This window comes from Castor canadensis, chromosome 3, assembly GCF_047511655.1.
Source record: "Castor canadensis chromosome 3, mCasCan1.hap1v2, whole genome shotgun sequence".
NCBI lineage: Eukaryota > Metazoa > Chordata > Mammalia > Rodentia > Castoridae > Castor > Castor canadensis.
The window spans coordinates 6623936-6649047 of record NC_133388.1 but is presented as its reverse complement, the minus strand read 5'-3'; the positions used below and the strand labels follow the sequence as shown (position 1 = coordinate 6649047).

The following is a 25112-nucleotide window of genomic DNA, read 5'->3' as shown; positions in this document are numbered from 1 at the left end:
CCATTCCAAGCCCTCTGGGGGCTGACAGTCAACACTCAAGATCTGGAGGATCCTCTAAAGTCCTTGCCTGGCTCCATGGTTCCTCAGCCAGTGTCCCATCCTTCAAAGTGGTCCCACTCCTCTGAGGCGGGCATTTGTGGACTTACCATGCTTGTTCCAGCCTCAGGCCTGGGCACCTGCTCTCTGCCTGGCACCTACATGCTCTGCCTTGGCTCTGCCACAATGACAGCCCTTCAGAGAGAGCTTCCCAGCCACTGCCATCTTCACTGTGTCCCTGTTGCTCAAAATGCTCTGTCCCCACTATCCATTGGCATTTTATTTATCTACTGGAGGGTAAACTCCAGGAGGGCAGAGGCTGGGTCCCCAGAGCAGAGACTTCAATGCATACCATACAAATGACCTGGTCAGAGAAAGCCCTAGCTGTAGATGGATGCAAACAAAAACAAGAGCAAAACGGCTGAGTCATCTGAGGACCCCTGGGTCCACAGGTGACACTGTTGACTTACCCCTGGGTCTTACACAGTTTTGACAGCACATACCTGCTGTGGCTCACATATGGCTGGAATAAAGGCCTCTGGAGCTGGGATCATCTGCAAAGATGGCCTGCCAGGCTCCAGACATGGTTCCTGGGTTTATGATGGCCAAGGGGAAGAGGGGTGGTAATTAAAGCATGATTTCCCAAAAGGGCAAATGGTGAGCATGTACTGGAAGAACTTACTCCACCAGTAAGGAGGGCTCAACAAAAAAGGAAACCCCAGGAAAAAAAAAAAACAAAACCAGAATAGTAATATGGAACTGTACATGCAGACAGAGGCAAAACAGGACTTTCAAGGAGTGGCTGTTACGGGGTGAGTTGTTCCTCTCCACATTCATACATTGAAGGTCCCACCTCACAATCTGGAGATGGAGACTCTAAAGAGGTGATTAAGTTAAAATGAGGCTGATAGGATGGCTTTAACTCCATGTGCTGGGGTCCGTACAAAGAGGGGAGAGGCACCAGGAATATGGGGCACAGAGTGAGGAGGCCCCATCTGCCAGCCAAGGAGGGACTCGGGAAGGAACCCAGCCTGCAGCCTCCAGTGCATTTCTGTTTGAGCAAATGAGCACAGACCCGGGAGCTCCTGAGCGTGTCTCTGATCAGAGTGACATGCTAGAGGGGCTTTTCCTGAGGCCAGTGCCCCCTGGGCAGTCCTGTCACGGCGGAAGGGTGCGGGCTTTCTCTGCATCTGGGACACAGCAACTGGAGGGGCCTGCCCTCCTGCGCTCCGGTGGCAGAGACCTCATCTCTTCTCCTGGACCCGTGTTTTGGGTGGGGGTTGTCTACCCCTGGCCACCTCAAGAAGCCACCCGGGCCAGGGGTTCAGCCCCGACTCCGCGCTGGGCCTTGGAAGTCCTCAGACGCTGCGGTCCCTGAGGCACGTGGTATTTGCGCGGCCAGCTCAACCTCCAGCACAACAGTGTCACCGCCCAAAGACGGAAACCCCAGGTGGTCAGGACAGGCCCCGGCCCTGCCCCCAGCCCCCAGCAGGCCCCGCCTCCTGACGGATTCTGCCCCGCCCCCTGCCCCCTCGGTTCCTCCCCGCAGGTTACTTTCCCCCGCCCCTCTGCATCTCGCTCCTTCCCGCCTCCGGACAGGCCCGATCCGGTGCCCCGCCACCTTCACCCCGCACCATCAGGGGTAGAAACCCTTATCCCAGCAGGCCCTGCGCTGCCCTGGCGCCCGGGCCAGTCGGTTCCCTGAAGTCCCCCGCGGTCACCCGGCTCCTCGTCTCCACCGTACCCCTAGCGTCTTGGAGCACGCGGTTCCGGGCATGGCGCGCGCAGCCGGGTCCGAGCGGCGGCTGCTGGCCGTCTACACCGGCGGCACGATCGGCATGCGGAGCGAGGACGGCGGTGAGTCGGTGACCCCGCGTCCTGTGCGGGGTGGCTTCAGGGCTTGGCTGTGACTGGGAACCTCGGGCTCCTCACCTGCGACAGGGGATCCTTCCTGCTCCAGAAGGGGAGTCAATGAATTGAACAGTCTAGGAGCACCTCAGCTGTGCTGCGCAGGGTGGGGTGAGGGTCGTTCTCCAGTCACTGCCTTTCCGAGACCCCGGCCCCATGGGGTCTTTCCGAGGCCCAAGTGCTTTGCAACTGGGAAGGGAAAGGAGGGGAGCTGGCAGGACCTCACCTTGAGGGCTGCTGTAGTTAGCGCCCCTGGGATGCTGGGGAAGACCCTGGGGATGCGGCCTGTGCCCTGTGGGTGTGCCCTCCCTCAGGGTGGGGCAGGACAGTCGCCCCAGCCTCAGGCTGGAGCTCTTTGCCCACTGGAGAGCTGCTTAACTCTCCACCTTTCCTGCAACTTCCTTCCCTCCACCGTCCTCCCAACCCTGTCCAGGTGCCTGCAGTTAAAGGGTCTTCTGTTCACTAGTGCCTTCCACCAGTCACTCACCTGAGACAGCAGGCCTTTCTCTGGACCCAGTGAGCTCCCCTCCAGCCCTCCCTCCCAGGGACCTCACCAAGCCCCTGAGAACCTGCTTGCTCTGAGTACTCACCTAACATTCTCTTCTGCCCTTGCCAGTCAGTCACTTCCCCTCTCCTTCCTTCCCTTTCTCTGTGACCTTGCTGGCAGCTGCCCTTCCTGGCCACCCTTTCTATTGAGGAGGTTACTCAGAAGCCACTGTCACTTTCTCATTAACTCCACCGACTACATCTGCCTCTGATTGTGACCCAGTTGTTCACAGGTCGGTGAACACCTTTGAAAAGGAACACTCCACCAGTAGGGAGTGACAGGGCCCCTCTGCTTGGTCCTCAGAGGGAGCAGGGCTGACATTAAAACTAATGGCACATGTTTAGGAGTTGGTCTCAAGAGGGTCAGGTGCTACCTGCAGGTTGCAGGACGCTGTGGGCACCTCACAGGGCCTCACCCAGCCTGTGCTGCCATTTTGTGCTGGGGCTGCTCTGCAAGGAGGAGCGGCAACTGGACCAAGGTGGCAACATGGACAGGCCGGCGCAGCAGTGTGAGGAGCTGGAGAGAGGAGCTCAGCAGGCCAGGAGCAGAGAGGAGGCTGCCGAGCTGCCTGGAGCAGCAACTGGCCCTGTGGACTCTGGGACCACCTCTTGACGCTGTCTTTCCAGGCTTGGCACATGGCCAGCTTCAGTTTCACTGTGTGTCGAGCTCAACACATAGTTCTGGAATGGTCCAAGCTGAGGGACAAGTGGACTCTGAGCACAGGCCCACCTGCATGAATGTTGTGCTGCGTGCTCCTGGGCCCTCCTCTGGCAGCCACATGGGCTCACACCTGTGCATTACATTTCTGCAAGAGGCTGCAAAGCAGCCTTTGAAGATGGGGTGGGTTTTCAGGCACATCCTAGGGATTTCTGGGTCGGGGTCTACAAGCCCTGGGGAGAGATGGAGATCAGCTGGCATTTGCCCAGCATCTCTTTCACTGGGGTGGCCAACACCCTGGAGAGCTCAGCTTAGTCAGCCTGTCTCACTGACCAGTCAGTCTTTGGAGCCCTAGAGGAGGTACAGGTAACTCCCAGAATAGGTGTCCTGGCTCTGCACTGACAGCTCTGCTCCCCAGACCTGCTGCTTCCAGAAAAGCTGGTCCCAGGGGCCTTCCTGCAGCTTCTGACCCTTCTCCCCTTCAGAGAGGTTTTAGGGAGCTGTGCTTTTAGCTTCCAGAGGCTGAGACAGAGACAAGAGGCCTGGCCTCTGCTGAACCCCAAGAGGGAACAGAAAGCATGCATGCACAGCCAGGGCTGAGACTCTAGGGACTGGAGGCCTGCCCTCCTGTGTGGCTGTAACCAGTTATTTTCCAGGGACACACAGATGGTCGCTGGCACCTTGACTTTTTGCTTAAAAATGTGTGTAAAGGAAAAAGGTTCCAGGAAGGAGGGCAGCATTCACAGGCCAGGCAAGTTGGGGACAATGAGGGAGGTCAGATCTGGGGTTCGGGACTCTGGACTCTGAGGGTCTTGGGCAAGCTCTGGGCCTCTCTGTGGCCTCCTCAGGGGGCTGTTGGACTGGTGGTAGAGGGCCTGCGCACCCTGGAGTTGCAATCCCATAGGCATCAATGATTAACTGGCTCTGCTCTGCTCTGCTGACACTGCCCTGGCCTCCGGAGGGGGCAGTGAGTGAGAGTGGTGTCTCTGCCACCGTAAAGCTGTTTGAATTGTCACTGTTGTAACAGTTTCTGTGCCTTCTTGTAAACAGTGGCCTACAGGGCCGAATGATCCACATGACCAACCAAGCCCTGCCAAAGTTCGGGGAGGGCAGAGGTGACAGCAGCAGGACTCAGTCCTTTGTCTGTCCCTTTCAGAGTTCAGTGAAGGTGACTCAAGTAGAGAGGCATTGTGAACCAGACGACCCCAAGCCTGGGCCCAGGCCTTTCTCAGCAGTCACACAGTTCTCTGAAGGCCTCTTGTGTCAGGCTGTGCACTTCCTGCCCCTGGAATTTGGGTCCTCACAGGCAGAGCTGGGAAGCCGAGCTTTAGGGCAAGGTGGTTCAAGGTTGTGTCCCTGCTCATGCAGCCTGCCCAATGGCTACCAGGTGCCAAGCCTCGTCAGTTGGAGTGATGCCCATGGCTTCTTGGGTGCTGCAGAGCAGCATCCATTGCCTTGCCTGGACCTCCTTCCTGATGGTGGTTCCATATTTTGGTATGGGTGGTCCCATGTGCAAGTTCCTACTCCTAGCAAGCAAGTTTCGAGGAAGCCCAGAGTTCCCGGAAAGGGGTGCTCAGGACCCGGCACTTTTGGGGGACCCTCAGTCAGAAAAGTAATACAACTTATGAAATCAGGTCAGTTGTGAGAGCTGAAATTTATTTAGACTAATAAAAGAAACCAGAACAAATTACAAGTTAAAAAGAATATCATGAAATCCAGAAAAAGATTTTTGCAGGTAACTCCCTGGCCCTCCTTCCTGGCTATTTTGTTCCACACTTTTAATCTTATGGTCTTCTAGACTCTTGTTGCATGACGTTTGCAGAGTCTTGCTGAGACAAAAGTGTATGAGGAGAGTTTGGTCTTCTCTGGCTGGTTTTGCCTGTGCTACTCACACACAAGTGGGGCCCTCAGGGTCTATGTCCCACTGGTGGCTCTTCCTGCCATGCTGCAGTATGCCATTATCCCTGAGAGGAGTTGCCCAACGTCAGTGGCAATCATCTAGCTGTGGAACAGAGGCACCTTGCCTGATGTGAGCATGTCTCATAAGCCTAAACCAAATATATCCCATTCTATCTTCCCATAAGTGAACCTCCAAATCTCCACATACACCCCAGCATACCTGCTATGGGGGTAGCTGGAGTGGAAAGTGGACATTTCGGTTTCCTGTGGCTGCCAAAACAAACTAGTACATGACGAGGGACTGAAAGCCGCAGGAGTCCATGCTGTCCCTCCACTCTGGAGGCAGACATCTTCCTTAGTGTCATGACACTGAAGTAAGGCATCAGCAGAGGGAGGAACCCTCTAGCCTCTTCCACCTTCTGGTGGCTGTCAGTGTCCTTGGCTTGTGGCCTTATCCCTCCCATATGCAAGACAGCATCTCTGTATCTCCAGTCCCTCTCAGTTCCTGGTCACTCGGCCTTCTCTTGTGTGTGTGTGTGTGTGTGTGTGTGTGTGTGTGTTTGTGCGCCCTGGGTCTCCTTCTGCCTCCCTCTTATGAGGACAGGGATGATGTGTTTTGGGGCCCACCTGGAAATTCCAGGATCATCTTTTTTTTTTTTTTTTTTTTTGTGGGACTGGGGTTTGAACTCAGGGCTTTGCATTTGCAAGGCTGGTGCCCTACTGCTTCAGCCATACCTCCAGTCCATTTTTCTCAGGTTATTTTGGAGATGGTGTCTCAAGAACTTTTCCCAAGCTAGCCTCCCAATCTCTGCCTCCCAGCAAAGTAGCAAGATTACAGGTGTGAGCCACTGGTGCCAGGCTTCAGGGTCATCCTTGATATCTATCCATCCCAACACCCTTTATTACATCTGCAAAGACTTTGCCACAAAAGATAACAGGTCTTGGAATTAGGGTGTGGACATTTTTAGTGTCCAGCTTCAGCCCTCCACATTGGGGACAGGCACACTTGGCCCTCCATCTCCATCCTGGGTGCCCTGGATGGCTCTGACCAATGTCCTCGTCACACCTGGAGTGTCTCCGAAGACTGCTGGGGTTGGCAAATGTACAGGGACTGTGGTTTCCACACATGTTTACTGAGCCCTGTCCACGTGATGTTTCTGTAAGCAGCAGGCACCACTTCTGCAAATGTGCATGAGTTGGGGCTTCATGCCAGGCCAGGGAAGTGGCTATTGAGGAGTCATGCAGTTCTCTTCCCCTGGGGTCTCCCTCACTGGTGGGAGAGATGGTGCCATTAACACCCAGTGGCCAATGGGCCTGGGGAGCTGGGGAGGGGCGGGTGGAGATGGGGAGAAGTCCTGAGAAACAGGGCAGGGTGCTGGGGAACACAGCCTGCTAGGCTCCTGGCCCACCACATTGTGTAGAGGATACCATGTGGATCCCCTGAGATTATGGTTCAGTTGTGATGTGATGTGACATGACATAGCTCTGGGAACCAGATACAGTTGTGAAGGGCTGGTAGGCCAGTCAGTAGCTGCCTGCCTGCCACATAAGGGTGATAGTGCTGGGAGTGGAGGAACCAGCAGGGAACCTGGGGCTTGCTGGGGAGCTAGAGTAGTGGGCGTCAATCTGACCACCAGGAAATTCTTCGTGTGGCCAGATATTCAATTGAAGGAGTGAATAGGCCCCTGGCTAGGTGACAGGCTGGATGCTCGCCATTACCTGGGGCAACCAAGGGTGAGCCTGGCACCAAGTCTGGCAGTGCTTCCTCCCTATGAAGTCAATAAGCCTGAGAGCTGCTTAAACCGGATGTGGCAGGGCTGACCTTTCTTCTTGTGTGCTCCCTGGCCCTGTCAGCACCTTCTCAGGTGAGTAGCATGGTGTGAGGAAGGAAGGACTAGCCAGGCCCACTCTAAGCTGTTCTCTACTCCAGGGGCCAGAGATGGCATTCCTCTACTCTGTGCCCCTGACTACACTCTGTGACAGGTAGAATCATGGCTCCCAAAAGTGTCCATATGAGGTCCTCACCCCAGCACCTGTGAGTGGGGTCCTCATGGCAAATGAGCTCAGTGTAAGTGATCAGTGCTCCTGGCTTTGAGATGGAAGGTAACACTGGGCTCACCTGGGCCATTGAGCCCTTCAACAGGATTCCTTTCTTGGCTGGCTAAGGAAGAGGAAGGTGAGAGAGGGGAGAAAGAAGACTGATAGGGCCACTGTCTGGGAGTGAGCCCAGGAGGACACAGGCTCCTCTGCCTTACAGCGTGTGGGACTAAGTTCCACCAGCCGTTTGAGTGGGTCTGCACCCTGGTTCTGCCCCAGAGCACGCAGTGGGGGGTATGTACTGCCTGACTTCTCATCCCAGCCCAGGGAGATGATAAAGGGACTGGTGAAAGCACCACATTTGTGGCAATTTCTGATGCAACAACAGGAGATAGTCCAGCAAGCAGAGTTCAAAGGCCAGAGGATGCCAGGACAACCCCTATTAAGGTCTTACGTGCTCAGTCAGGATGCTTGTCAGGGGACCTTGTTTTCACTGCTGTGTCCTGGTGCTCTGGCATGTGAGGACTTCCCAGACCATGGTAAAGATAAATATGCCCAGAGAGGTTAGTTGACCTGTCCAAGGTCACAAAGCTAGGTCAGGGCAATGGCCAGGACTTCAGTCCTGCACTTTCTGGGAGCATTTGCTGAGTAGATGTTTGTTTTTTTAGGAAACGTGCCTGTGACCTTTCAGGGTGTCCTGAGGACACAGTACTCTTTGTAGTGCTTCCTTCCATGCATGTTTCTGAGCTTCGAGGGCTATAGGCGAGAGGGTAGTGGTGAGCACTCTCCTGTTTGAACACTTACTGTGTGCCAGATCCTCCTGTTTGGGAGGCCAGGGCAGGGAACCTGGCCTTGGCCCCCGAGGAGCCACATACAGTCCATGCCTTCCAGAAGCTAGGGGTCATCAAGGAAGTGAGGGAGTGTGTGAGAAGGGCACTGGGGCCTGGGAATTGGGGAGGAGGGCTTCCTGAGCTGGGCTTTGAAGCACCTGCTGGATGGGAAGTGGGGATGGTGCAGACCTCGCAGGCAGCACCAGCCTTGTGTAGTAGGCATTGGAGATTGGGGAAAGACAAAGGCTGGAGAGGGCCAGGCCCTGTGGTCCTCATTCATTTGGTATAAACACAGGTGTAAACAGAGACAGGACCTGGATGAAGTCTCTGATCAGAAGATTCCTAAGTTTTTTGGTGTCCCACATGGAAGCATCCAGGCAGGACAAGTGGATGCAGTGGAGGAAAAAATGGAGTTTTATTATAGGAAAGGGGGAAGGGGATTACAGTTGTGGTCTCTGCTAGGTGGAATGGAGGCACTGCATACAGGCAAAATAGGGGGCAAATTTTAATTTTAGGTCATTTTTGTATCATCCTTAACTTGGAGGTGGGAAGAAGATTCATATCACTTTCCATCTCCTGTGGCCTTTGGGACAGGGGAGGATCTGGGTGGACTCGTGTGTACACCTGTGTTAACTCTAACTTAAAGGATGTGCAAATAAAATGGGGCTCTCTGGGCTCAGAAGTAGTGGGTAAGAGAGGGGCGAGTAAGGTGCTCTAAATCAGGCTGGGTGGTTGTCAAAAGCCCTGAACTGTCCCTCACATCTAGTCGGCCTCAGCTTCCCTCTGAGGGACAATATTAAAAAAAAAAAGTCTTTTTTGGGAATCGCGAAGGGGTGCTCTGTCTTCGGTATCTACTTCAGAGCTGCCAGGGGCTGGCTGCATGCCCTACCTAGCAGGAATATTGCTCTCCCACCACTGTCCCATGGGACTCAGTCAGTCATCAGATGACATCCGTTGTCTGAATCTTTGTCCAGCTGAAAGATAGTTCATGGGAATCTCGTCTACCTCCAGAGATTGACAGCCTTATTGCATAACAGGTTTAGATACTAAAGGCTTTCATCCTGGAAGAGAGAAATCTGAGTAACTAAAGTTTAGAAGACCTGAACGTAAGCATCGATAGGAACATCGGAAGGGACCCTGCCAGGTGCAATAACCAGGATGTACAATTTTAAATCTTAAACCATGTAAACGACACCCTTTTTTCTAGGAACAAGACAAAGCTATCATTTTTAGCTGTCAGAGGTTCTAATTTTTTATTTTGAAAAGTGACAACCATCAGAGAGTTCATTGTTTATTCTTTTATATATATATATAATATATATACATATATTATATATACGTATGTATTTATACCTATAGCTATTCCTAACCCAAGTAGGAGGAGGATGAGTTGAGTGACCCTTTTTGTACAGACTGCTACTGTAGGGTGGTTATAGTAAGGACTGATTATTTGAGGCAATATTTACATTAGGAGCCAGGTGTAGTACGGGAAGGTGCCTGTACAGTTAGAGGGTAAATAGCAATAGGAGTCAGTTCTATACAGAAAGAAGACTCACAGTGTCTCTGAGCAGAAGCTGAATACCATTACAAAGTCGAATGTAAGCGAGAGTAGACAACTCTATGAGCATGAATTGTTAAAGGACAGACCTGGAGTTGTAGAAATGGTTGTATTGCCTTTGCTGAAACAGAAGACCCTAGCCAAAAACGTGAGTTTGCCTTTCACCAGAAGCCTGGATGGTTTTAATACCAGATAGCACGTGTCAGAACCCGTCTTTTTAAAAACCTCTCAGTTTTGGTTACTTTTAGAGGTCTGGAATAAATGACTCCATTTAGATCCAGAGGACGTTCCCTCTTTTGTGTAGCCTTTTGAAACTGTAGTCCTGTTAAACTGTTTTTTTTTAATTTTGAAATTGTCATGTTGGGGGTACATTGGGACATTTACAGAAGGGTTTACAATATATCGAATACGTCATAGTTGAATTCACCCCTCCATCATTCTTCTTTATCTTCCCCTCCCCTCATTCCTGGAATAGTTTCAGCAGGTCTCATTTTTCTGATTACATATATGTGTACATAGTATTTGCACCATATTCCCCCTCCTACATGCATTCTCCACATCCCTCCCCTCACTGGTATCAACCCCTCAGACAGAACCTGTTCTGCCCTCCTGTTCTCCAGTTTTGTTTAAAAAAAAATGACAGTTTTGTTTTAAACTGTTTTTTTTACCAGTTGTTTTTGAATATTTTGCCCATTAGGCAAGTTGGTCCCTTATTGTCAGGAGTAGCTTTCTCCTGGAAAGTCTGTTCTGGTCCCATGTTGGAGGGGAAATAGCTCAACAGACAGGTCAGATGGAAGGCAGTGCCAATGAGACCTTTCTGGCCAAAAAAAACAGTGACTCTTAGGCTGGGCCTAATTAAGTCTAATTTTGTCTGTTCTATAGAGGATGTACTGGCATTTTTTAAATGTTGTAAAATGTCACCAGTTATAAAATTTTACAAGGAAAGTACAAAACAACCCCAGTACTTAAGAATGTCTGACTTGGTTGACAGATAAGTACTTGTCAGGGTCATTTTCCATGGGCTTGTCTGTAAATGTTTTAGAAGGATCAGAACTGTAATGACAAACTTAAAATAACCATGGCTAACAGTTTAGCAATTAACATAACAGTCTAATTACTTCTATTGTATACAGTATTACTAAATCTCTCTTATTACAATTAGGAAGAAATAAACCAAGCCTTGTATGCACATATGAATAATAAAAGAAAAATGAAAAAAAAATGTATCTCACATACCATTAAAAAAAAAAAAAAGATGGTACATTTTATGTGTACTTTTGCACAATGTATAAAACAAAGAAAATATGCTACTACTTAAACCTAACAAATCTTACTCATGAGGATTCAAAACACAACTTGATTTCTTAATACAATATCTATGTAGTTTCTTGAAATAAAAGAGACAAGGTAAAAAAAAAAAAAAAAACAATTAGGAATATATGCACAAACTTGCAAAAGACTAGGACACCAGCTAAGTACAGTGTCTTTTTACAACTCTATTTTAGGAGGCTTATGTACTTGAAGAACACAAATATACCTAACATATGAAGGAGCCAGTAACAGTTGGCATCATAGTTTAAACCTTGAATTTTGGTTAGGTAAAATAACAGACAGCACTGACAAAATCAAAACCCTGGATTTCCCATCAGTTAGAGGAAGGCAGACTCAGTAATCCCAAATAGCCCCTGTTTTAATGCTCAATTGTATATTTTGGGTACATATAACAATGTTTATCTAGCCAAGACAACAGATGACAGGCCTAAATGGCAGACCTCTTAGTATTTGTCATAAATAGAAATGTCAAAGACCTTATTCAATACAATGTACCTTAGATAAAAGAACCGTAGTTGTTTACTTTATGTAAATACCTTTAGCTTTGTAAATGATTTCACAGCATTTAGTTACACATACATGCACTAGCTGTATTAGAACAACTTAAAAGAATCTTTACTTAGTTTAAACTGTTTCCTCAGTGTTCCTGGAAAAATACCTCAGTTCTTGTGTATGGCAAGAGATTAATTTAGGAAAGATGCAAAGAATGTAGTAAATAATTTCAAATGAATTATGGAGAGATTTTATTCATTGAGTTTGATGAGATTTTCAAAAACTCTTAATGAATATATGTTTGCCAGTAAGCAAAACATCAGCAGAACTATCATATATTGGGCAAAGAGTCAGGCTGATATCAAAAGCAACATGTAACATAAGAAGGATAACAATATAAACAAAGACAATTTGCTGAGAGTTAAAAAAAAAAAAAAAGCATCTTAATACAAACTCTTTGCAACCAGTAAAGAAATAACTTCCAAATTCTAACTATATTAAGATAAGCTTGGCTGATGGAAGCTAGGAGTCAATAATGGGGAAAAAGTTCCTCAGTACAAGAGGAACATCTGGAGCATCTGGTCCAAGCAGTATTAGAAAATCTTTTGGGGAGAATTGAGGAACTATTTTTTTAAAAAAAAGATGCAAGATGACTTTATTGTTTAATGCCATTTATTACATAGGGTTGGGAAGTAAAGCCTGGTTATATTGTGTGTTGGGGCACTTACTTTTACAAAGGCCATCAAAATGAACACCTATGAAGAGTCAAGGAAGTGGTCATGCCCACCCACGGCCCCCTCAGTTTTCTTAAGACCAGAGACTTTTGCTCCCTGTTGTGTGAAATTGTGGGCAGAGAGCTCAGGATTCTGTGACCGTGAGGGAAGAACCAGCAGCCTGTGTGCACACCTGGCCACAGGGTTGTAATCAACTTGCAAACTGAGAAGAATGGGGGAACAAGAAAATTTTCTAAAAAGGTAATAATAATAATAAACCAACAAGATTAATGTTTCAAGTGATAGATACAGAAACAGAGAAAAGGGAACACAATGCCTCTCCCTCACAACCCAGGAGGGGAGTGGGATGACAGCGTGGCCCAGCATCTCCCAGCCACATTTCCTGTGCAGAATACTCTGTGCTGTGAGCTGCTGGTGCATTGAGCAGAGAGATACTGAAGATTAACATGGACCATCTGCTGGGGCATGTGTTCCCTGTAGGCCTTGGAATGAGATGTCTCTCCCAGAGGTAACAGTGGGATGCAGCAACCCTCTGGCACAAGGTCATGTGACCCCAAGCTGTGGGTGGCGCTCAGCTCTGAAGCATTCGGTGGCTGAGAACAACGATGGAAGTGGAGGAAGGTAGAGGCAGTTGGAGAACAAGGAGAAGAAAAGAAGACAGTAGAAATGACGTCTTGAAACAGAGTCTAGCATCTCACCCTCCTACTACTGGCTGGCTCGCCTTAGACTTGTCTCTAATCAGAGACTTCCAAAATTCCTTGCGTCCTACATGGAACCATCCAGGCAGGACAAGTGGATGTAGTTGAGTGAAATAATAGAGTTTTATTACAGGAAAGGGGAAAGGAGATTACAGGTGTGGTCTCTGCTAGGTGAATTTTAAATTTTAGGTAATTTTTATATTATCCTTAACTTGAAGGTGGGGAGAAAACCCTTGTCACTCCCCATCTCCAGTGGCCTTCAGGCTGGGAAGATCTGGGCGCACTCATGCATGCACCTAGGCTAATTCTCAGGTACCCTAAGTCCATGTGGGAGGAAATTCCACTCTAACTTAAAGGATTTGCAGTTGAAATGGAGCTCTCTGGGCTCAGAGGGAAAGGGTAAGGAAGGGGTGAGCAAGGTGCTCTAAATCAGGCTGTATGTTTTTTTAAATCTCCAAGTTTTCCCTAATGTCTAGTCTGCCTCAGGTAGAGTAACAGGCAGAGCACCTGAGGCAGTTTGGGTTAGAGATGTGGAATTGATACGATGAGTGGCTTCTAAAGGTTCTAAGACTCCTCGGCATTTGTGTCCTGGTGAGAAGAGTCCAGGCATCACCCAGAAATGTATTAATGTTTATTGAAAGTGAGGGGAAGTTACCATAGAGAAAGTAGTGATGTTACTGTGCACCCTTTGTTTCAATTGGCCTTTGTAAATTGAAAGGGCGGGAAGAGTCTGGGTGGTCTTTGCAGGATGGGCTAAGGTGATTGGCAGGTTTGATTAACAAGGTCTTTCGTACAACATGGGGCACTCTGCACATACACTTAGGCAAGCTCTCAAGTATTTTAATTACATGTATGAGGTGTGATCAGTATTCATGTTTTAAGCAAGGGGCTTTTACCTGAAGTAATTGAGGCAATTTCCTCAAGGCTTCCTGTCTTACAACTGCAAAGGATTTGCAATTGAAAAGAAATTTACAACTGCAAAGGATAGTATTGGGTTGAGAGAAGGAGTTTAGCATGAAATGTGCTGGGAAAAGCTGTGCCTTATGGCCCCAACCAGTCCTCAGATCTTTATCGCTATCCTGCCTCAGAATCAGTGTTGTCTCCAAGAGAGGAAGCCATGGCTTGCAGAAAGCATAGCTGCCCATCAGTTGGAGAGTCTCAGTCGGCACTGTGGCCCGAACCAGGTCCTTCCCCCTGCCTCTGCCCAGGTCCTGGAACCCAGGAGGGAAAGAAGGGGGCTGTGGCTGCAGGCTCTGACCTCACATTCTGCCTGGACTCTGCTTGCAGTGCTTGTCCCTGGGAGGGGCCTGGCTGCTGTCCTGAAGACACTGCCCATGTTCCATGATGAGGCGTATGCCCGGGCCTGTGGTCTCCCTGAGGACACCCTGATGCTGCCGTGAGTGTGGGCTCCTTTGCGGATCTTGGAAGGTGATGGCTGCTGGTTGTCCTGGGGCAAAGGGGTGGGAAGATCCTGAGATTGGTCAGTGCCCCAGCACTTCCATGGAGCCATTTGCATAAGATATCTCTGACACTTACCACTTTAATGGGGCTTTAGGGCGAACCTACTGCCGCCTTCCTTCCAAATCTGGGTCTGTGCACTAAGATGCACCAAGACCTCTGATTATGGGGCCCATCTTCCTTCCTCTCTTCCTCCCCTTAACCTCCCTGAGCCCGCAGGGAAGGGACAGCCTGTCTAGGGACAGGCTGGCTAACCCTGGTGGCCTCTCCCTTCCCAGCATGGCCATCCTCTGTCTCTTAACATTGGCTCAGCTGTCTGGTGCCCTTCACAGCAGGGAGACTGAGCTGGAGTTGCCTTGCTGTGGCTAATTTCCCTGACTCCTGTGTTCTTTGTCATCCTCCCCCCCCCCCCCCCCCCCCCCCCCGGAGCTAGTATACGAGGTGACACTGCTCAGGAGTGGTCTGTCCATCTCTTAGACACATGATCCCTGTCTCAGGATGTTGAAATCATGTCCATGTACAGAGCCCACTCACAGACACCCCTATGTGGAGGGGCACCAGCTGGGCCAGGGACGAGTGGAGTGGGTTGGGGGCTTTGAGTCGGAAATGGGGAGGAAGGGGATCCATGCTCTGCCTTCTGCAGCCCTGCCAGTTCTGACCAGAGGATCATCTACACAGTGCTGGAGTGCCAGCCCCTCTTGGACTCCAGTGACATGACCATCACTGAGTGGGTTCAGATTGCCCAGATCATAGAGGTAGCCTGGTGGAAGGGCAGAGTGGAGTGTGGGTGGGACTGGAGGACGGAGGCTGGGGCTTGGGGTTATGGGTAGGACTGTGGAGTCCTGAGAGGGGCTGGGGTGTGCTGTGGGGGTGGAGTTATGGTCCATGGGCATGGCTGTGGCACGTGGGTGTGGCCAGAGGGCTGGGTGGGGCTGCAGGGTGGGACTGTGGGTGTGGACAGGGCTGTGGAGCACTGGAAGGGGCTGGAATCTGAGAAGGGCTATAGGGTTGGACAGGCCCACTGGCAGAAGCCCTCTGGGGCAAAAGAGCTGGGAGCTTGTGGTGGAGTGGGCCTGCCGAGCCTGAGATCTGGCAGTATTTGGGAGTGGCAGCCTCCAGAAAGGTCATCAGGCCACACTGTGGTGCAAAGTTCTGGGCCCTTTCCCCCATGCAGACGGATGGTGAGCACTGAGGCCATGTTCACCTTCCTGGTGAGCCAGCTTGGTTTGCTCACACAGTTGGCTTATCCCAGTTAGTGGGACGTGTGGTGACTGGCTAGCCCACCGTGCCTTGGCCACCTCTCTCTACCCCTGTATCCTGAAGTTGCTGTCTTAATGGATCTAGGAACAGAGAATCCTCCCAGCGTCTGGGCGGGTTTGCAGCGTGGGGTGAACTGTCTTAACCTGTGGCCAGAGCTGCCCACTCTGCCAGCTTTTCCTTTCTATTCTCCCCTCATCAGTACATGGCCCAAGTCCAGCCTCAGCTACCCTGGTCGGTCTTCTCACTTTCCTCCCTTCAGAAACCCCCGCTGTCTTGAGTGGAAGGGTTTCCCCTTCCAACCTTTTCCAAACAGTTCTAGTCACACACTTGCCTGGAAGAAAACAGCTCTCCCTCTTCACCCCTACAACTGTCCAGAACAGTGTGTGACCTTGGGCCTGTCCCTGTTCCAGAAATGGATCCTCCACTGGACATCTGTGGCCCGGTCGTGGAGGGCCAGAGCAGTCTCCTGTTTGTGGTGGGCCACACTCACTGGACCGGGTCCCACTACTTTGTTGAGGTCCAGATGATGTCCTGTGGTCCCTGCACATGGCAGGTCACCACACACCCTCACAAAGGCCTTCTCTGGCTGCGACTGTGCCTTGTTTCGCCAGCAGAGGGCACGCCACTCCATGAGGCCTGCTAGCTCCGCTGCAGTTGCTGGAACACCGCCTTTTTTGTTTGTTTTCTTTTCTTTTCTTTTTTGGAGTTTTGGGGTTTGAAGTAAGGACTTCGTGCTTGCTAGGCAGGCGCTCTGCCACTTGAGACACACTCACAGATCTTTTTTGCTTTAACTATTTTTAGATAGGATCTCATAGTTTTGTCTGGGCCAGCCTCAGACTCTGATACTCCTAGCTGGGGAGACAGGTATGCACAACCATGCCTAGCTTATTAGTTGAGATGAGGGTCTCTAGAACTTTTTGCCCCAGCTACCCTCGAACTGCAATCCTCTTCATCACTGCCTCCTGAGTAGCTGGGATTACAGGTATGAGCTACTGTACCTGGCCCCTTCCTTCCTCCCTCCCTCCTTCCTCTTCTTTCCTCCCTCTTCCTTTCTTTCATTCCTCCCTCTCTCCTTCCCTTCCTCCCTCCCTTCCTTCTTTCCTTTCTTCATTTCTCTCTCTTTTTTTTTTTTTTTGAGGCAGGGTCTCACTGTGTAGCCCAGGCTGGATTTAAAACTCTCCATCCTCTTGCTTCAGCCTCCTGATTACAGGCATGAGCCATGGTGTCTGGCTTGACCAGCCATCTTTTAATGGGCCAGGAGGACCTGGTGTAGTATGAGACACCTTGGCTCTAAGAGCTGTGCCATTGGCAGCCACAGCCTGGGCCAGCTGCCCTGTAGGAGGTGGGAGGGTGTCCCTGCACTGCCAGTTCACTCCTGACCGGCATGCTTAGGAGGGCTTCTGCCTTTTGCTGTGCCTAGAAACTCCTCCCCCCACATTTGCCCATCAGTTCCTGCCCCCCCTGCCTATGTCTACTTTCTGGGCAGTATACCAGACCACCTGCTGCCTTCCAGCAATGACTGGGCCTTGTGTTGGTCATGTATGTTTGCGTTGACCCTCCCCCTGGACAGTGAGGCTCTCTTTCACAGCCCTCTCCACCCCTGGTTGCCCTGGAGACAGTGAGTCCTTATCCATAGGCTCTCTGGAGCACTGAGCCAAGTTCCAACGGAGTCCCCAGGCTGATGATTCCTGTTTGAGGAGGCACTGGCTAGAATTCTGAAGGCCATTCCTAGCAGAGTGTCCAGAGCCCATGGGACCACATTCTCTCAGGCTCTGAGGGGGGCCATAAGGATGTGGGGCACTGGCCTTCCACGCTAGGCAGCAGCTGGCCTTCCAGAGAGCGTTGCTGGTCTTGCAGGAGTAGATCACATGGCGCCTTCCTGAGACCCTCCACCGGCATCTGGGTCCTCTCCTTTCTTTCCTTGTGGAAAAGGGGATTGGCTGCTGCCCTCACCCCCACCCCCAGCCATCAGGTCCCAGGAGGAAGCCCATGGTGGGAAGGGCCTGGCCTGCCTTGAGCTCACCCCCTCCCACAGAGACACTACGAACAGTACCAGGGCTTTGTGATCATCCACGGCACTGACACCATGGCCTTTGCAGCCTCTGTGCTCTCCTTTGTGCTGGAAAACCTACGGAAACCTGTCATTCTCACTGGTGCTCAGGTAACCGGGGGCCCTCAGGAGTCAAGGGCAGACCAGAGCTGCTTGCTCAGGGTAGCAGCTACCTAGGGGGTGGCTCCTGCTGTGCACTGCCAGGTCACTCCTGCTGAACTGTCTGGGGCCCGTTCTGACCAGTCTCTGCCTGCTGTGGTCTTGTCCAACTAGAGGCCTTAGGAGCACCCAGAGCCACAGGAGGCATTCTTTCCTCTTCTCTTTAATGGACTCTCACATCTGCTGTCACTGAAACCACTTAGCCACACACAGAGCAGGTGTCGGGGGGCCTGGGGAGACCTCTGTCATTTCTTCCCACCATGGTTCCCACTGATGCTATCCCTGGGGGCCTAACCTAATACATTCAAAGCCAAGGTCAGTGGAATGTTCTAGAAAACTGCTGTATTTGAGGGGAGGAGACAGAGGAAGTCTGGACCCCCATTGGGACCTGCTAGGGGCTGACTTTGGGTCCCTGTTGCCTGAGAGTGGCTTCACAAGAGCAAATGCCAGTGGCCATTGGGCCAGTCATACCCAAGCCATTCAGGGTCTTCTCTACAGAGCAGAGGCTGAGGTCTGTGCCTAAGAAGCCAATACTTGTCCCTTTGCACAGAACCCAATGGGAGATCCAGGGAGGTCCCCTTGCCAGGGCTGCTGGTGTTCTTGGGAGTGGTGGCTAGGCTGTCCCTGACTTAGTCTCCCTGGTTGCCCAGAGGGTCTCATGGAGTGATGGCCTCACTCAGGGAAGACCTATGATGCAGCAACCTTATCCCTGTTATACCTAAGAGGAAACAGGCCCTCAGGGTGATCCTGCAGCCACTCACCATGTGAGGAGCCTGCCTCCAGAGACCCTACACTGGCTCCCCTTCTGTCCTCACAACAGCCCCACCCGCCTGCACTCTTCTAGTAGGGTGCTGAGGAGCTGGGCGCTGCTTGGTCACGCTAGAGCACTGTCCACTACAGAAATAGGCAGCAGAAGGACTGGCCATGCTGTACCTGGCCTCCTTCGGGAAGCCTCTTTCCACTGTAGCCCATCCAGCCAATCCCTTTGGCACCCTGCCTGGCTCACAGATCCCGGGGTAGTGATGGAGCTGCAGTGCCCTTGGGGCTGGGCAGCCACATGGGCCTGGCTGCCCACTGGGCACCAATTTGTGGGAGAACAAGGTAGGTAGGCTGAGGCTCCAGGTACAAGCTGGCGTCCTCACCAGGAACTGTTGGTGGCCTTGGAAGTGGGCTGACTTGCCCCTCCCCCCACAGTCCACTCTTCAGCCCAAGTCTGTCCCAGCCATTCTCTATCCTTGGGCCTAAGGGCTTTCCCTGGAGAGGGGAGTCTGGCCCTGCCCTGGTCCCAGCCCTCTCCCTGTGGTCTCTCCCCAGGTACCCATCCATGCACTGTGGAATGACGGTCGTGACAACCTACTGGGTGCCCTTCTTATGGCTGGCCAGTATGTCATCCCTGAGGTACCTGGCCTGGCCTGGTGTGGGGGGTTGCCACAAAGGAGAGTGGGATAGTGGGTGCTACATCCTGGTGTGTCCAAGAGCCCAGAGGAGGGGCTGGTGCCTGTGGCACTTAGTGGGACCCACAGGCCAGGGGTTGGGTCCATCTTTAAAGTTTTGTCCCTTGCCTTCCAAGTAGCACCGTGGTGGAAAACCTCTAGAGAAACTGATAAAGCAGAGGTAACAAAGCCGCCCAGCCTCAGTCCTAGACAGCACTGTTGGCAGCATAGAGTGTGTGTGTCCCCATTTTATATTCTGTAAACCTAACACTTGGTTTGTAGATTTGCGTGTAAGTAAGTTCCCATGAAAATAGACTGCACCCAATGTAAGTTTGAGGCTTTTTACCTTTCCTGGTCACATCACTCACTCCCTGTCACACCTAGCATCACGGATTGCCTGGTGTTACAGGAAGACCTTAAAACCTCTTGTCCTTCACAGGCTGGTCTGGGAGCCTGTTTTGTCTTCAGTGGTTCCCTCCTGGGCAGGCAGGATCAGGGTTAGGGCGGTAGTCTCAGGCCCCATCTTCTGGCCAAATCTTATCCAGCCATCTTTAGGGGACAGCTCTTAAGCAGCTCGGAGGTGGGGGTGCTCCTCGCACCCCGGTTCACTGAGGGGAGGTTTCTGCAATCACCCATCTCTCTGTGCCTCTGGGCAGAGTTCTCGGAGGTAAGGCAGCGGAGAAGAGGCAGAGGCAGTGTGATGTTCGCCCTGCGGCCAGCTGCCCGCTCAGCTGTGCCAAGGCTCCCCAGGCCTGGCAGGCTTGGGGTCTGCCATGGGTCAGGGGGCAGGGCAGGGAGGTGCCTGAGAGGAGCAGCTATCTGCAGAGATCTTGGAGGGTCTCTGCTTGCAGGTCACCTGCCTGTGGGTGCAGGTTCAAGATGGCCCCCTGGGTCTGGGTGTTTCCCATGATGGCATTGGAGGAGGAAGCTGGAGGGCATCATGGGACCCATCTCTGAGCGCCTGTCCTTCCCTCTCCAGGTCTGCCTATTCTTCCAGAATCAGCTATTTCGGGGCAACCGGGCAACCAAGGTGGACGCCCGGAAGTTTGCAGCTTTCTGCTCCCCCAACCTACCCGCCCTGGCCACTGTGGGTGCGGATATCACAAGTAAGCTGATCTAAGAGCAGGGTTTCTGGCTGTGGGTGAGAAGGAGGCCTGGGGAGAAGGGAAAAGTGTGGCATGGAGGCAGAAGGCCTCAGCAGACCACCGCTGAGGGGTCTTGAGGCTCAGGGCTTTGGGGGATCTGCCTCGTGTGTCTCGTGTCACCATGTGTCCTGCCCATCTCATAGCCTCAAGCCAATGTGTCCATGGCTCTGCCACACATTCCTTTGGGGTACAGACTCCTGTGGTACAACCAGGTGCTCCAAGGAGTGCTTCTGTCCTCTGGGTCTGTGGGCAGCCCAGACAAATTCATAGGCCAACAGATATCTGCAGCTGGTCCTGTGTCCTGAGGCTTCCTGGGGGGATGCTTGGCCCATCTTTCCCTATCCTAGCTGTAGAGTGGCCTCTGAGTTCAGTGCCTTACCAGCCTTGCCAGAGACTCAGGGCCACCCTAATGGTTCACTCTAGGCCCACCATCTTTCCACTGGGACAGCCACTCTCCTGAGGGGGCCTCTGCCATCCTTGACTCAGGGCCAGCTGTCTCCTGGTCTCTCCCTGGCTCCTGCTCATTCCAGGTCTATGGTGGGTCTGACCACCTGGGGCAGATGAGGCATCTACTCCTTTGTAAGATAGACTCTCCAAGTGACCTGCTACCTGCTTGGCCTCTGCTTCCTACGGGTAGCCCAAAACCTGCCCAGTATCTTGTTGCTTCCCAACTGAGGTTGGGATCCTGGGGCTACGTGGACCCAAGTGCTGGGGCCTCTGTCCTCAAGGACAGAGAAGGCTCCAGCAGAGCTGGGCTTCCTTTGGGGGCATTTTGGGGCCTTGACATCGTGCCAGGGCTGGGCTTCTCTTGTACATGCTGGGGTGGGGCTGCTTGTCTACAACCAAAGTGGCAGTTCTCGTCTGACCGCGTGACTGAAGCTTCCCAGCCCTTTGGGAGGCCCCTTGTTTACACCATGCTTCTGCCTGGGCCAAGGTAGACCCTGTGGATCAGACACAGGGTGCTTCTCAGGCCCAGAGGGGCCTATTCTTGGGAATCTCCTGGTGTAGCAGGCGCTGCCCTGCTGCCCAATTTAGGGAGAAACAGATACCCCAGTGAGGGAGATGGGATGTGGGCAGCCAGTGCCTTGATCAGGGTGGTGGCTTCCTTTAAGGTCCCCAGAGTCACAGGCAGGAGCTCCAAGACCTTAGCCCTGAGCCCCAACTACTCTGTGGGAGCTCTCCCCTATGTCCCTTTTCCCCCACTTCCCCTCACTGCTCACCTGAGCACCTTCCAAGGAGGGTGAGGTATAAACTCACCAAGTATGTCTAATGTGTGTGCTGCATACCTGGCATTCCCAGGGCCTTAGGGGTCCACTTGCTGCGCCCTGAGGGCTGAAGCAATTGGAGGGCTGCTGGTGGGGGCCTGGCTCTTTTCCCATGCTGGGTGGTGGCACTAGGCTCCTGCAGTCCAGGAAGGCGGAGCAGTGGAGGTGTGGACACCGCCCTGCAGCTCTGGCTCCCTGGAGACTGAGTCACACCTCATCTGAGCTCAGCACTGGAGTGTCTGCTAGGGGTGGAGAGGCCTTCATCTGGATCCTAGGGCCTCTGCCATGCCCAGGATGCACAAGCCGCTTCCCTACCAAGAGCTGAGGCTCCCTCTACCCCAGCCCCACCGAACTCCCTAGCCCCTGACCCACGATCCCATCTGTAACATATGCTGGTGTGGGAACCTGTGTCCCACCTGCCCCACTCATGTTAGGCTGCCTGGCCGGTTCTGACACCCCGTGTTGAGAAAGCAGGCTCTGCCCAGGGTGGGGCTGCTGGGGGCCCTCGGGAGGGGCACGGGGAGTTGAACAAGGGTCAGCATGTGCTTGCCCACCCTTGTACTAGTGGAGACCTCAGATGAGGGCCTCCCACGAACTCTCACTAGCTCTTTAATTACCATCTGGGAAGCGGGGAGTGGGGAGTCAGAGCAACCACCTGAGGTGACAGACAGGGCTTGGCACCCTGGAGGCTTCCAGTCAGTCTGCTCTGATCTGAGGTAAAGACACAGCAGGTGGAGAGAGCCAGACCCTGCCCCTTTCTGTGTGTCTCAAGCCCCCAGCTCTGTTTCTGTGAAGAATGACATTGGGATTTTGATGAGATTAGCATTGAATCTGTAGAATGTTTTGGTAGGATAACCATTTTTACAACATCAATTCTGTCAATCCATGAACATGGAAAATCTTTCTGTCTTTGCTGCCCACCTGCTGGAGCCTGCCTAGCCCACCCCTGTGCCAGAGCCACTCAGCCCACAGGAAAATAGATCTGGAAGAGGGGACATTGCTGTGGCCAGGGGTCAGGCCACTCAGGCTCAGTGGGCCTTGCTGAGGGAGCTCAGAGCCAGCACCCTGCTCTGTATGCTGTGACGCCACCTCCCTCCCAGAAATCCCAAGGCCACCCAGACCTGAGGTTGGGTCCCACATATTTGGTTCCCTGCTTAGTTCCCTGGCTATAGACCACAGGCTATAGACTGTGTCCTTCCTGGGCAGTGCTGCCCTCCTCTCTCTGTCCCCTGGATCCAGATCCCCAGGGGAAGACTTGGGGATTCTAAGAAGTTGCTTCCCTGGCTCCACGTGAGGGATGGCCATGGGATGGCCTTTGTCCCTGTACAGTCCCACTCTACACACCCCTGCCCCCCACATTCTGCCTTACCTGTCTGCCTAGCCTAGGTGACAAGGACATCTCCAACTGCCCTTGTGTGGGCTGACAAATGCTGTGACTGGTTCCCCTCATGTCCCCCAGTGCCCCACCTCTGCCCCAGACTGTTCCCTTGTTCATTATCACATATGAATTGCTCCAGCAGACATGGTAGGCCACATGGGTTTACATCCCCCTGTGGGGTCTGGAGGAAGAACCCTGGAGGAGGGTCTTAGAGTCTAAGTTTTTTTCCTGGCACTGTGCATAGCACCTCAGGCAAGATCCTTTCCCTCCCTGGGACTCAGTTTCCCTGGGCTGAGCTGGAGGGTCCTTCTGGTGACATATAATATAGGGAGCGTCCCCAGTGTCCCACCTGTGTTGGGCTGGAGGCTGCCGTGTGTGGAGGGCTCACAAGGTTCCAGGTCGGCTTGCTGCCCACCCATGGCTGATTGCAGTGGACTTCAGACCTGTGGATGGGCTGGCCCTCTGGTAGGTCCTCTGCATGGCTGGGCCCAAGGGGGGCTGACCCCAAATACCTGCCCCTCCGCACTTTCCCCAGGACCCAGATTTCCCCCTCACTCACCTTGGGTGTGGGAGAGGTGATGGGCACTACTAGGCCTTTAGGATTTGGATGGGAATTGGATCAAGCCTTTCTTTCCTCAAGTTGAGGATTCAGAACATTCATTCATTCATTCATTTGATGGGCAGTAGGCACATTAGGTGCCCAGCTCTGCCCAGACTTCCCCTGGGACTTGACATGCAGACTGCTTGACTCAAAGCTGTGCATGTCAGTTGCTGCTCCAGCCTTTGCTTGTGTCAGTCTCTCTACTTGGAATGCTGTTCCCTTCCCTGAACGCTCCTTTGCAGCCCACAAGGCTCAGCCAGGTCTGCTTCTGAGAGTCCTACTCGCCCTCACTCACCATCCCTGATCCCTAACCCCAACCCCATCAGCCTTGTCACATGCAAAACCACTGATTGGCCATCAATCTTTCTTTCGTACCTCCTCCAGGGTCCTGGCCCTGCTACAGAGCCTGACACAGGCCTAAGGGAGCCCAAGGTGGGAAGATTTGGCTCCTGGGGAAAGGCAGGACAGGAGAGTGGGCATGAGAGACTTGGGTTAAGAAAACAGAGGGTGGCAGGCCATCCCCACATTCTGACCTTCTGTCCTCAGTCAACAGGGAGCTTGTGCGGAAGGTGGGTGGGAAGGACCCACTGGCAGTACACAGCTGCATGGAGCGTGATGTGGGGCTTCTGCGCCTTTATCCCGGGATTCCTGCTTCTCTGGTAGGCACTGCTCACTCTGCACCTGCTGCCCCTACAGCGCCCTCTGTGGCTCCCATGCCTCCATACTCAGGGCTCTTGAGTGTGCCCAAAACGCTCCCACAGCCCCATGGCTCCCCAGTGCTGCCTTCCCGCTTCCATTTGCTCTAGGCCTTTCTCAGGCCCATTCATCCAAAAAATGACAAGCCAGCAATGGAGAGCACCTCTCATCCTCACAGCCAGGTATGGCCTGAACGAAGGGCCATGAAGCTGTGCACCCTCACTGCCACCTAAGCTGAGGCTTTGGAGCCCACTTACCTTATGTGCTGAGGGTTTGTCTGTGTGGACACCAGAAAATGCTGGTGGACTCCTGGGGGTGCTGCCCGATGATTTCTCCAAAGCTGATCTAGAGTGGCTCCAGAACTCTTCTTCTCTTCCTCCTCTTTTCTTTTCCCTTTCCTTCCCTTGTTTCCCCCTCTTCTTCCCTCTCCTCCCCTCCTCTCCTCTCCTCTTTCTTTAGACAGGATCTTGCTATGCAGCCCAGGCTGGCCTCAAACTCAAGATCCTCCCTGCCTCAGCCTCCTAAATACTGTGACTCTGTTCTTTTTTTGTCACTGCTTTTTGATGGTCCTTTTTTTTCTTCCTGCTATCAACTGCTCAGCTGCCAGCTATTCCTGCAGTGGTAGAGGTGTCTGTCTTCCCTGTTTCTGAGATGCTGACTGGAACCAAGGCCTTATCCTCTGTCATCTGAGTAGAGCTTTCCAGCTTGGTGGAGATGTGGGCAGGGCTGGTGCCCAGCTTAAGTGGTCCCAGAAAGCACTGTGTGCATGTTAGCATAGCATCAGTTCCCCTAGTTCAGCTCACTAGAGCACCCTGTTGAATACCCGGCAGGACAGAGCACCTGGGTCTGGTGACAGCCCTATCCGGCCCTAACTGTACTTCCCTACATATTTCCACAGTGTTGGGAGTCCTGCCAATTTGGCCCACACTCTGTGGACAA

General features: G+C 52.5%; 1 protein-coding gene across 4 annotated transcripts in view; it reads left to right on the top strand.

The window, feature by feature from the left end:
• Nucleotides 1-1594: 1594 nt before the first annotated feature.
• Nucleotides 1595-25112, top strand: part of Aspg (asparaginase) — a 31047-nt gene continuing 7529 nt past the window's right edge. For 2 of the 4 annotated variants that reach the window (XM_074067049.1, XM_074067048.1), the window contains exons 1-7: nucleotides 1596-1893; nucleotides 14016-14124; nucleotides 14830-14941; nucleotides 17482-17607; nucleotides 18970-19053; nucleotides 20068-20194; nucleotides 24024-24136. In XM_074067049.1, coding sequence (XP_073923150.1) covers nucleotides 1812-1893; nucleotides 14016-14124; nucleotides 14830-14941; nucleotides 17482-17607; nucleotides 18970-19053; nucleotides 20068-20194; nucleotides 24024-24136 — 753 coding nt within the window. In that variant the 5' untranslated portion in view covers nucleotides 1596-1811. Of the gene's footprint in view, nucleotides 1894-13818; nucleotides 13913-14015; nucleotides 14125-14829; nucleotides 14942-17481; nucleotides 17608-18969; nucleotides 19054-20067; nucleotides 20195-24023; nucleotides 24137-25112 lie in introns of those variants that run through there. The other 2 variants (XM_074067050.1, XM_074067051.1) reach the window with 2 other exon arrangements.